General features: G+C 32.6%; 1 protein-coding gene across 10 annotated transcripts in view; it reads left to right on the top strand.

Annotated features, from left to right (window-relative positions):
- Positions 1–13520, top strand: part of Epha5 (EPH receptor A5) — a 341095-nt gene that overhangs the window by 66177 nt on the left and 261398 nt on the right. For all 10 annotated transcript variants that reach the window (XM_058574024.1, XM_058574023.1, XM_046428770.2 and 7 more), the window contains exon 3: positions 5999–6662. In XM_058574024.1, the coding sequence (XP_058430007.1) occupies positions 5999–6662 (664 nt within the window). The remainder of the gene's footprint in view (positions 1–5998; positions 6663–13520) is intronic.

The following is a 13520-nucleotide window of genomic DNA, read 5'->3' as shown; positions in this document are numbered from 1 at the left end:
AAACTAAACAAGGAAGAAATGACATTAAAATTCTACAATAAATGTCAGCATATTTATCTTTGTAACAAATTTATCTTTTGAAATACCTACACCATTAGGTAATGAAATATTTCCTCTTTTTGTTGGTCAGAATGATCTCATGTGCCCCTATATATTATGCATTATAGTTTTAGCCTTTATAATAGACAAAACATTAATTATCATCAATGTTCTAATTGTAGACATTAATTGGTATATCAGTTGCTCTGGGTCTCAGTTTATTCATCTGCAAAATGAAGTGGTTATGTTTTATATGATTATGTTATTCACACAATGTCATGGGAAAATTGATTTAAACATGGCTGTATCTCCAAACTATTATTCCAGTATTCTCTTAAGTTTGAGCTTTGCACATATTATAGGATCACCTTTGAATGACAACAAAAAGCATGCTGACACAAGAACACAAACTTGTTCTCTTTTATTGGCTCCTCATTGTTTGAGCATTTGGGCAGTCACTGAAAAGAAAGTTGCACTGAAAATTTTACCCAGCATACACTGTTTTTAGTAATATGTTGTTTCTTCCTAATGAGAAATGGGTTTTTAGTTGATTGTAACACCTTAAAAATAATAATAGCCAATATACATACATTCACACATGAACCCACACAAAAAATACCTTTCCACCAGTAGTTGGATACCTCACCTTATTCTGCCACTAAGCATGTTTCCAAGTCACTTATCCTTTGAATTTTTCTGATCTAGTTTCTCTCAGAGAAAATATCCTACATTGAATGTACTAGGTAGGAACAGAATTCTGTAGAACAAGCAGACAAATGAAATCATTAGAATATCCAACAAGAAGGAAAAATTTGATTTTAGGTAAAATGTGAATTTTTTGTCAGAGATAAATATTATGAAATGTTAAAAGTTTTATAAAATATAAGATTTATAAAATATTATAGGTAAGGATATTAGGTATTATTTATCATGTGTATGGGAAAGAATGAAAATAAGAAATGTGTTCAGGTCTAAATAAACACATTTTTATCAATTTTAAGGAATTTAGCAAAATAAAAAATAGGAAAAAATAAAGCTGAAAATCTGTATTGAAATTTAAAGTAGTACAGTTAACTATACAAGAATAAAAAGAAAATACTCTCACTCTTTGAAGTTTTAATTGTATATATAAAATTTCATTTTATTTATGCAGTAGCAGAAAACTTCCATAAAGTCTACATTTAGGTAAATATATTTTGAGATAGGAATTAGAGTGTTTTGTTCTTGGTTAAAATGGGTGAAATGCCAGACTTCAAAATTTTAATGCATATCAAACTGTTCTTGGGAATTTTCTAAGATCATGAAAGCAGTATTGCTCTTTTTCAAACATCAGTGTTCTAGTAGCTTAAGATAGGGATATCTTCTATGAAGTTAGTGAAACATACTGTAATACAACATGGATACATACACTGAATATAATAAATTATATCTAAAACATTTTGAATAAAATTTGAGGCATATCACTTATTTTGTTTTAGAGTGTTTTAAAAGACATTATATAAAATATTGTGATATTAAAGGATAATGAAAAAAGAAGCCTTTAAGCAATAAACAAGGTCTTCCTAGAAAGTTGTGTTTTTGTCATGTCAGAGAAATGCTGAAGACAATGATTCTTTGCCCAATTTTCACATCACTCTGCCAAAAACAAAACAAAACAAAACAAAAAAACCCTCAAAACCCACTAAGATTGTCTTAATATCATTTGAGGATTTGACTCAAACAAGAGTTTAGGTACAGTGCTACTCTATGATGTACTATCTTCTGAGATTTTAATTTGTACAGAATAGTGTAGAAGGCTAATCAGTGACAAAATAAAAATGTGTACTCTGAAAACATTTTCAAGAATACAATATCTAAATTAAGCTATAAATTATAATTGGTAAGATGTAATGATAATGAAAATAGTTATACAGGCTAATATGCCAAACTAAACTCATAATAATTATATGAATAATTGGTTTGAGAAAATATATTTAAATAAATGCTTAGAGACTTTTAATAAAAAAATTTGCTGAAAAAGAACTTCCAAAAAATCTGAATTCATAAACTTTCTAATTTGAATTGATAAAGTTTAGAAAAGGTACAGAGAGAACGTCTGTTCTTTTTAATAGAATGTCAGTCATATAATTGTTTATTTGGCATGTTTGAATTATTTGAAATTTAAAATGAACTGGATTTCTGGACTAAGGGGAATGCATGCATGTTTGTCATGAGTTCATTCAATACAAAATATCTCTTGAGCACCCTCCTCTGTGTTCTGTAGTGTCAGATCCTGAACTGCAGTTTATAATAAGACCATCATGCATGTCCACTTGCATATAGGTTTCTGAGTGTTAAGATATATAAAGAAAGGCAGAAAGATTTTTATGGTTACATGATGACTGAAAAAATGGATATTTAGTTTTAACAGTGTGTGGTAACAATTAATGAAGTGAATCAAGAAATTGAGGTTTCTTTTTAGGCAAGAAATCTAAAAGGTCAGTGATAGGGAGCAATTACTTCTTAATGGTTTGGGTAGGAAGATGGTAATTCCATGATACACATATGAAAATAAGTCCCTTCCCCACTTTCCTGATGAATGAGGTAGCCTGATCAGGCATGTGTTTGGAATGCAACTGGCTTGAAGAAAAGTCAAGCCAACCCAAGCTGACTATGTAGTCAGTTTTCCAAATTTTAAGGTAGAATACAGGAAATAAGGAGAAAAAAATGCAGAATATAGGAAATAAGGAGGAAAAATATGAGAAGCATGGGCTCAAAGGATGAGAGCTGCCACAGCTATAGAGCAGAGCTATTGCTCCTTATTGTATTCAGTGATTTGTGCTTCCCTAGTACCCACATTCATCAGTAACCAAGGGATTAGCAAATATTTTATTACACCATGGAATATTTGTAAAGGCAACAAAATTGAACAGAAAAACATTGTTTTCTATCTGTGCCCTTCATTAAATTCTGTAACCTCCTTGTCACGACATTTTAAAGTATCTAGAAATTGGCCTACTATATTCATATTACTTAGTGAGTGTTATTTTCTCTCCACTGCCCCACCCCCCAAACCTTTCTTTCTCATGGCTGATTTTTTGCTGAGGAGAGTAAGATGACCTCTTAATATAAAAAGGGAAGAAACTACAGAGGAATTCCAAATTTTTATTCAGATAATCTGTAATAACTGAAATAATTTTGTCCATTTCTTAATGTATTTGTTTAAAGGAGGGCATATTTAGAAAATGTATTTTTTACCTGTTTGATTTTTTGAATAGCTTATTGCCACAATTATTTAAATTAAAGTCTTCCTGTTTGTCAAGGAGAAATATAAAGTGTGAGCCTTCATTTGTATTTTGGATGCTTGAGAAGAAAAAATAAATAAAATATTACCACAACAGATTTTAAATTTGAAGAAAATTACAGTTTTTCTCTCCTTAATTGAGAATATTCAGAGGAACAAAATGCTTATGCACATACTTTGAAATTATCACCTGAAGCAGTAACTATTAAGCTGTCTTGTCAAGTGCTGCTTGGCTTGCATGTTTAATAATATTTGTGCTACCATGGACTTCCTACACACAAAGACTGAATTGCTTGGCTTGTAGTCTTGGAATCTGCTGCTTTTTTGCTTGCTTTTATTTGCTACAATGATCTTACTGGAATATATGATGCTGAAATAGGTCTTCTGAAGTGATTTAAGGTGAACAATTTAAAATCCATTTGTATTTTGTTTTGGACGACTATCATAACATAAAATAAATATTTAAAAAGTAATAGTGTAACATTTTGTTTTTATTTCTTAAAGAGAAGAGCTTTAATGCTATTTTCCTTTTGTTAAACTAAAGACCATGTATATAATTTGTCATGGTAGATGGATAATTTTCAGTTTTCATTTGGTTAGTTGAGGTGCTGATTTGCATGAAATATTAATTGTTACATACAGGAACGATTTCTAATGTAGAGATGTATACTTCAATCATTTGTGAATAGTTTAATGATATAGTGGTAAGACAGAAGGTTGGTTTAGAAAACCAGAGGCTAAGTAGAGTTTATATACATTTTGAGAGAAGACAAAAATAAGATTAAATGAAAGAACCAATGCTTCTCATAACAGCAGAATGTGAAACTTGTTAGGCAAGATAAAATCTTGATGTCTCTCATGTGAATTTAAGGAACTCAGCAGTTTTATCTCGTTAGCACCTTTTACTTATGTCTGCCTGATGACAGCTAGAATTTTAAGAAGGGCCATCTGAGGTATGAAATTTATTTGCACCGTTTGTGCTTTCACATTTTGCCCATCTTTGCCAGTTGGACAGAATGAAGAAATAATGCTACACTTAATATGAAGTCTAAAAAATGTCTCATAAAATTTATCTAAAATAGTCACACATTCTTAACTTATTGGAAGTTAGTGTGGGTTCTTTTCTCTCTGTTTCAGTGACTTTTTAATGATTTAAAATAAAACCAAATATAGTTTTGTGAATATACATTCTATAAGGCTTAAAGAAAAGTTTTGGGCTATCATGATATCTTTATCAGGAATAAAACTTTGGTGCTAATACTGTTCTGGAAGTGCTCATTGTACATTGAGATTCTCAAAACTGGGGTACTTTATCAGGAAAAAAAGGTGTATACCTATTCTTTGAACTGATCATATTTTGAAAGCTATATAAATCATACTCAATTATTTTTACATCCTGTACGTTTTTAGAATCTTAAAGTAACTATTCATAAAGTAATGCATTGATCAGAGGGAATTAATCCATTCACAGGATATAACAAGTCAGTTAATTTTCAAAATTACAAGGCTGTGCATATTATAATCCTGTAATTTCTATTTTTTATCTGTGTCTATATTTGTAGATAAATTCATGAATACATATTTAGCTATCCAATTAGTGAAAAAGTTCTGAGTTGCTAGGTTCAATGAAATAAAGATCTAGTATTAATTTTAAACTGATGTATTTTTTTCAAATTATATTACATCAATGTACTATTTGTCATGTGACAGAATTAAATAAGTGACTTTTCACGTTACATTTTTCACGTTCTTTTTCACATTTGCTGTTCTTTTCTCATTTTATTTTACAAATTTAGACATTTTCCCCCTCTCATACTTTATCTTATGTGTTACCTTTCTGCTACTATGACAAACGTTTATTTAATCAAATTATAAAGATAAAGGGTATATTTTGGCTCATAGTTTTCAAGGTTCCAGTCTATGATCAGTTGACCCATTGTTTTTTGACCTATGATGAGGCAGCTGATTATAGCAGGAGTTTGTAACAGAGCAATACTGCTTACCTCATGGACAGATAACAAACTGGAGGAGCAGGAAGGGAATAAGGACCTAACATCCCTTTGCGGACATGTCCCCAATGACTTACAGACTTCCTACTATGGCACACCTTTTAAAGATTCTACCACCTCTCAATAGCTTCATGGGAGGAGGACAAAACCTTTAGCATGTGGATCTTTTGGAAATATTATCCAAACCATAGCATCGATCCTATTTGTTTATATACTACCGTTCTTCCAAAAATACATACTTTCTCCGCTTTGCTTCTTATTTATCTTAACTACATTCATTTTATTTTACTTTTACTCTGAAGTACATGCCTCCTCCCCAAAAGATATTAGAACATATCATTCATATTTGTTCATCTTTGAGTAAATCCAAAGAGCTTGTAATTTCTTTAATTTAAAAAAGGAGGGGCTAAGGGTGTTGCTCAGTGGTGGAGTGCAAAGTTGCATGGTGACACTCTTAAGTTCAATCCCCAGCACCAAAAAAAAAAAAGAATAAAATTTCTTGTTAATTTCTTCTCCCAAATTTGTAGGGCTCTTTCTCTCAATACTGTATATGGAGTTTATGGAGATTTCTATACATGAATGGATTTTCTTTCATGATTTTTTTTTCTATTTTTCCTGTTTGTTTTCTATTTCAAAAATTTCTTTATCTCTTTTTTATATTGTACAGTGGGAAGAGATTGGTGAAGTTGATGAAAATTATGCCCCTATCCACACATACCAAGTATGCAAAGTTATGGAACAGAATCAGAATAACTGGCTTTTGACCAGTTGGATATCCAATGAAGGTGCTTCCAGAATCTTCATAGAACTCAAGTTCACTCTGCGAGACTGTAACAGCCTTCCTGGAGGACTGGGAACCTGTAAGGAAACTTTTAACATGTATTATTTTGAGTCAGATGATGAGAATGGAAGAAACATCAAGGAAAACCAGTACATCAAAATCGATACCATTGCTGCTGATGAGAGCTTTACGGAACTTGATCTTGGTGACCGTGTCATGAAACTGAATACAGAGGTCAGAGATGTAGGACCTCTAAGCAAAAAGGGATTTTATCTTGCTTTCCAAGATGTTGGTGCTTGCATTGCTCTGGTTTCTGTGCGTGTATACTATAAAAAATGCCCCTCTGTGATAAGGCACTTGGCTGTCTTCCCTGACACTATCACTGGAGCAGATTCTTCACAGTTGCTTGAGGTGTCAGGCTCCTGCGTCAACCATTCTGTGACAGATGAACCTCCCAAAATGCACTGCAGTGCTGAAGGGGAGTGGCTGGTGCCCATTGGGAAGTGCATGTGCAAGGAAGGATATGAAGAGAAAAATGGCACCTGTCAAGGTAAGAGTTGCCTGTGGATCTACAGGGGCTTTCTGCTTCAGTTGGATCATGTATATGTATTTCCTCCAAAGATTATGAGCAAGTGACCTTTTACTTTGCTAATTTATGGAGATTCTTACTCTTCAAGTTTGATTTCTCTCTTCTCTGAATTTTAAAATTCCTGGCAACGATGAAAGATTTAATGTAATATTTTATTGGATATACATAATTAATACTCAGAGAGTGTCTGACTGGCTGTGCAATATTTCATATTCGCTTTGCTTTCAGAAGTTTTACTTTTGAACAACACAAGCCAAGAGATTAGTAACTTTCATTGTATGATTATGGTCCAATGTTGCTGTTTTCTTTCTATACTTGCTGTATGAAAGTCTAACGCAAAATCTTACAGGAGGCTTGTTTTGGTATGCTTTAAACTGCCTTTTAAAATGTCTTCAAAAATAAGTTCAGGCATATGAATTTCACAGTGAAACATTTGTAAACGGACAGGACTTGGGTTAGTATGTTGTTTACATATGGTTGCTATTACATGCTTGCTTTTTAAAATTTACAGATCAATTTTAAATGCATAATAAGCAATGCCCCATGAAAATAACTGTTTGGAGATAAAGCCAATACATATAAAAGGTCATATCGAAGCAATTTGCACTTGGAGATTTTTTTCTGTCTTAATTTTTCTTTTAAATTGAAACTTGATCATGCATGCTTCCCTGTTCATTTGAAAATGCTTTCATTTTGCCTGCAGTGTGGTAAGTTGCCCTTTCAAACTTGGATAAGTATCAATGGCTTTTTGGAACAGGATAGTACTTTATGTCAAAGTGAAGACATTGGGGGAATCTTAGAGGGAAAAACAAACATTTTTTTCCTTTAAATATTATTTGTCCTAATGAACTTGAACTTGTTTTCACCATGATGTGTGTAATGGGAGTTCATGTTTATTAACTAAGAAGAAAACCAAATGCTGAGCAGTCCCTCAGTTCCATCTGGTAGCTTCAGGTGCATTTTTATTTCCTAAGTTCGCTGTATGTATTATGTGTATCAAACTTGTAAGTTTGCTCAGGCCAGCCTGTAGATGGGTAGACATCCAGGAAATAAACTAGGGACATTATCTGGAAGTCATAATGACTTTGGTTAATTCATTCCATTTAGAAACACATTGCATATACTTTAATTTCTTATTTTGTATTCTTTACAATATTATCTACAATTAATTCTATGGTTGTTTTTCTGTGTAAGTTGTAACTCGCCACACTTAATTTGTACCTACATACCATGGACACCTAAAAGTTTTGTTAATTCAAAATTATGTTTTTGAAATATTTATATGTTGGTTAGGGAAATGAATCATAGTTTGTTCAGAACTGGATTTCAAACAAAGTTCTGATTAACATTCTCTTAACTTTTTGTTTTGAGCAGTTTTACTGGTTCACAATGAGGTCATATGTAATTGTAGAATCAGAAGCAGGAGTTAAATTTAATCTCTTGACTATATTGTAGTCTAACATATTATAAATATGTCTTACTGGTTAAGTGTAAAATTTTGTTTCTTAGTCTTTTAAAGCAGCATGGGATACTTGATTGATTACATTATTTTAGAGAATATATGGTGCCTTAAGATCAAACCACACTGAGCTTTATCTTCATATCTGCTTGGCAGAGGCTATAAGAGGCCTCTGCATTTTTAGAGGATAAATTTTGATTATTGATGGATTAAGCATTCTGCTGGTACTTATGAAATATCTTGAGGGACTAGTATTTCTGACAGTATGTTTCTTAGTGGAAGCATTTAACACATTTCTTCTTTCTCCCCTCATAGTACTAATAATTGAATCAGGCCAGAGAGACAGAGGAGATAGGGAGGTGAGCTGCAGAGGTTGCACTATAGAAATCTTCATGAAGCAGACTCTCTTATAATTCCTGCATTTAGCTCCCCACCCTACTAGCCTAGTAGGAACAAAGGCTTCAGGGGCCAAGTGCAAGTGATCTATGTACTACAACAGCCAGAGACTGTTCTATACTATGTGGTGTATATGAATAATGCTTTATGGTGTTTTACAATGTACAAATGATGTACAATTCCATTCTAGGAAGATTTTTTTTTTTAAAAAAATTGTTCTTTTCAGTTATACATGAGAGTAGTGTCTATTTTGACATGATTAGACAAACATGGAATATATCTTATTCTCATTAGGATCCCAGTCTTGTGGATATACACAATGTTGAGATACCCTGTTGTATATTAATATAGGTACCTAAGAGAAGTTATGTCAGATTCATTTCACTGTCTTTCCAATTCCCATCCCCTCTCTTTCCTTCATCCCTTTTGTCTAATTCACTGAACTTCTGTTCTCCCCTCCTTCTTCTGGGTTAGCTTCCACATATCAGAGAGAACATTCTACCTTTGGTTTTGGGGATTAGTTTATTTCACTTAGTATGATAGTCTTCAGATCCATCCATTTACTGGAAAATGTTATAAATTAATTCTTTCTTATGGCTGAGTAATATTCCATTGTCTATAAACCATGTTTTCTTTATCTACCAATTTGTTGAAGGATTCCTAAGTTGGTTCCATAGCTTAGCTATTGTGAATTATGCTGCTATAAATATTTATGTGGCTACATCACTGTGTATTGATTTTAACTCCATATACTGCAGAGTGGCATGACTTGGTGTTTTCCTTTCTAGTTATTTGAGGAATCTCCACACCACTTTCCACAGTAGTTGTACCAATTTGCAGTACCACAAGCAATGAATGAGTGTACCTTTTTCACCACATTCTTGCCAATATTTATTGTTACTTGTATTCTTGATAACTGTCATTCTGAGTGGAGTGAGGTGAAAACTCAGTGTTATTTTAATTTGCATTTCTCTAATTGCTAGGAATGTTGAACATTCTTTAAAAATTTGTTGACCATTTGTATTTCTTCTTTTGAAAAGTGTCAATTTAGTTCCTTTGACCTTTTATTGATTATCTATGGTGTTAAGCTTTTTTAGTTCTTTGTATATCCTGGAAATTAATGCTTTATCTGAAGTGCAGTTGGCAAAGATTTTTCTCTCATTCTGTAGGCTCTCTGTTCACACTCTTGATTATTTCCTTTGCTGTGAAGAAGCTTTTTAGTTTGATTTCACTCTATTTATTGATTTTTTTTATTTTACTTCTTATGCTTTAGAAGTCTTATTGAGGAATTTGGTTCCTAAACCAACATAGTAGGAAGTTGGGCCTACATTTTCTTTTATTTAGTGCAGGTTTCTAGTCTAATACCTAGGTCTTTGATCCATTTTGAGTTGAGTTCTGTGCAGTATAATAGGGATTCAGTTTCATTATAGTACATATGGATTTCCAGTTTTTCCAGCACCATTTGTCAAATAGGCTATCTTTTCTGTAATGTATGTTTTTGGTGCCTTTGTCTAGTATGAGATAACTATATTTTTGTGGTTATGACTCTGTGTGTTCTAATCTGTTCCATTGTTTAGGAAGAATTTTGAATGTTCTATAAATAATTTCTCTTTTTGGATGACTAAATAAATAAACAAAATTTTCAAGTTTGTTTTGGTGATTTCAGAAATCACAGATATTCTTGAGGCATTTTATATCTATACATAATGTGTGTATGTAAATGTAAATATGTGTGTTGATGGATGTGATATAAAATGCCATTATTATTGTCAGTCATTCTATGATCTTAATATCCTATCCTCAAATTTTAAAATGTGAAATTGATGTTTGGAAATTATCCTTGATTAGAAAAAACTAGAGAGCTTTCTGACACCTCTTTCCTAATCATTAACCGTTACAAAGTGTTTACAGAATTTAGCAACCCATTATCTCTTGAAATCATCCACTTCTATTTCCTTTTTCCTCAAATCCCTAAGTATACCTAATAGGAAGGAACTTCATTTTTGAGTATACTGAATGATATTATGTGTAGTTTTGATTTTGAACAATGTGAATATATCACTTATGTAAAAATGCAAATCTTGTGGTTTTGCACACTCATTACATCCCATCTCTTTACAAACTTCTTTGGAGTCCTTCAAGATCAAACTTTTGTAACAGCCTAAAACTCTGCATGGGTTTTGCCCTTCTTATCTCTGCAGACTCTCCTCCCCTCCCCAACTACATCAGCTCCTCTTAGTTCTCCAAGAGAGTTTACTTACCTTCATTATTTGTTTTGAAAGAATCCCGTTCTCATCCCCTGAAATATTCTTCAACCTCATTTATGCCAGTTAAGTAATTCATGCTAATCCTTCAGATCTGTAGTCTAGTATGCCTTCTTCAGGGAAGTAGTCCCTGACTCCTCAAACTAGGTCAGATCTCATTGTTATTTACTCATATATTTTCCCTTCAAATAATGACTTTCCCTACTTTGATTACACTATATACCTCCTAATGGCAGGGTTCGTGTAGGTTGAGTTGACAAGTGAGAAATCAAAAGGCAAGAAGAAGGGAAAGGGTATTCCAAAGAGAGGAAAGAAAAATGTGTAAGGGCATAAAAGAAGACTGCATTTTATAAATATTGAGTTTTTTTTTCTACCAGGTATTAAATCCAGGCATACTTAACTACTGAGCCACATCCCCAGCACATTTTTATTTTTTACTTTGAGATGGGGCCTTGCTAAGTTGCTGAAGCTGGCCTGGAACTTGTGATCCTCCTTCCTCAGGCATGCAGATGTGCACCACTGTGTCCAGCTAAACATTGTGTTCTATTGATTTATTTTACCTTTGTATTTATCCACAGAACATATCTTTGCTTGGACTGAAAATTTACAAATATGTCTTTTTAAATGATCGTTTCTTAATCTTAAAACTCTCAGGCCAAAAATCTCAATTTTTATGTATTAAACCATATGTTTTTGACACTTTATATACTAATTATTATAGATGTAATCTTAGTAAATTTTGCAGAGCCTCTTATATCACATATTAAAATATATTTATAGGATGGCCTTATTGCATAATGACATTTAATTATTCAGTTTCTTTGATATTAAATTATGTTAGAATATAATTAAGGATGTAATTATATTAAAAGCTGAAGTTTGAATATATCTATTATAATGATTATCATATATTAACATTTACTGAATCTGTACCTGGTAGTCACTGTCAGATCATGCCCATGTGACCTGATATACTTACACTCATGGGGGAGTTGACCAAAGGACTTTTAGAGACTAATTCTTCAAGGTACAGAGTATTGGGCAATATTGAACCATATGGCTTAAACCCAGATGACAACCAAGCAGTGATTCAGTCATCCTGGCCAGTTTAGCAATTCATAATCTGTCATCATTATCCAACTCCCTTTCATTTAACTTCCTTTAAGAAAAATCAACTTCCTTACTCATAATAATCTGGTTTAGGTGAGATAATAAAATACTCTGGTTTAACTTAAAATATACTGTATATTAATTTTTGTGAGGCAACTAATATATAGCCTAAATTTCCAATAATAATTTTAAGTATACAAATTCATTTCTCTGAAATGCTCTCTACTTTCAGAAATAAGTAATGTTTCCAAATCCATTTACCCAAGTGTGTTTCCCTACTTGTTATTTATTATTATTTCTGGTGAAATTCATGCAATGTTTTTCCTTTAAGAGTCATGTAAGAAATTTTTTTTTTGAGTATAAAATGGTTAGCAAAAACCCATTTTGGAAGTTTCTGCTTTTTATTGAAATGAATGTGTTTGACAGAAGTAATTGAGTTCACATGAATCAAATGTTGCCTGCTGAGTTCTCTTGTGATTATGTTGCTGACTTACTCAGATGCAAGGCAAGACCACTAATCTTCATCAGTTGCTGGTGGAATGAAGTAGTAATTTGAAATTAGCCCTGGATAATTATAGTTTCACTTTTATCAAATGGAGGAAAGAGATTTAGATTGTGGGTCACTGCCAAAACCAGTCAGAGCGAAGAAGGTATATAGTGCATGCTAAAATACAGGGTAAGGGAGGTTACACGTCAAGGGCTGTGGAGAAAAAGCACTTATTAATTGTCCAACTGGGAGATGATTGCACAGCAAGGAAAATGTAGTGAAAATACCCAACTCAAAAAAGAGCCTTGATTCAGAAACAGTACAGATACAGCAGGGAGCAGTATGTCGATCATTCATACTTCTGGTGCATATTTATGATTGAAGCAAAATTGGCTGGAAATATAGTTTATTAGATGTTCCTGTAATTATACATTGGAGAGCCTAGTTATTTTTAATTAGGCATATTACCAAAAACATCAAAGAGGTTGAACTTTTGGTTCTATTTGGTATGTTATTTTATGCAACAAAGGAAAACTAATTTTAATTTCAAAATTCGAAAAAAAGGGTGGTGATTATGGAAGTTCAATGTATCATTGGGTGTGTGTGTGTGTGTGTGTGTGTGTGTGTGTCCTGCTGCTGAGATAAACCACCGAGACAATTAAACAACTAAGTCCTTTCATCCATTTGTGGCTATTATGCATAAGGATAATAAAATAGATGATCCTTTTTTCTTTTTTCAATTTAAACAGGTTTCTGACATACTTTTTGGATTAGTTCTATTAAAGTTTTAGTGATATTCTGCATTTGATTTTGGTTTTCTTCCTAAATAAAGGTTTCTATTTAAGTCAGATATTCTTTTTAGTGGGTTGGAGGTGCAGGGTGGTGGCCTATTTCTTGTAGGATATTTAACAGCTTCTTTGATGTCTACCCAGTAAACGCACTAGGAATCCCAGATACTTCCAGATAAGGCCAAATACTCTCTGAGGATAGTATTGCTCTTAGCTGAGAGAACTACTAATCCAACTATTCTCTCACCCCAAATGAACATTTGTGCCAATAAAATGTTTATGAACTGTTGCTTTTGTAAAAGTTTACATTTTTTT

Source organism: Marmota monax, unplaced genomic scaffold (genome assembly GCF_021218885.2).
Source record: "Marmota monax isolate L192 unplaced genomic scaffold, Marmota_monax_Labrador192_F-V1.1 WCK01_AAM20220418_F8-fsc00132, whole genome shotgun sequence".
Taxonomy (NCBI): Eukaryota; Metazoa; Chordata; class Mammalia; order Rodentia; family Sciuridae; genus Marmota; species Marmota monax.
Note: the sequence above shows the minus strand (reverse complement) of the source record. Positions and strands in the feature narration are given on the sequence as shown.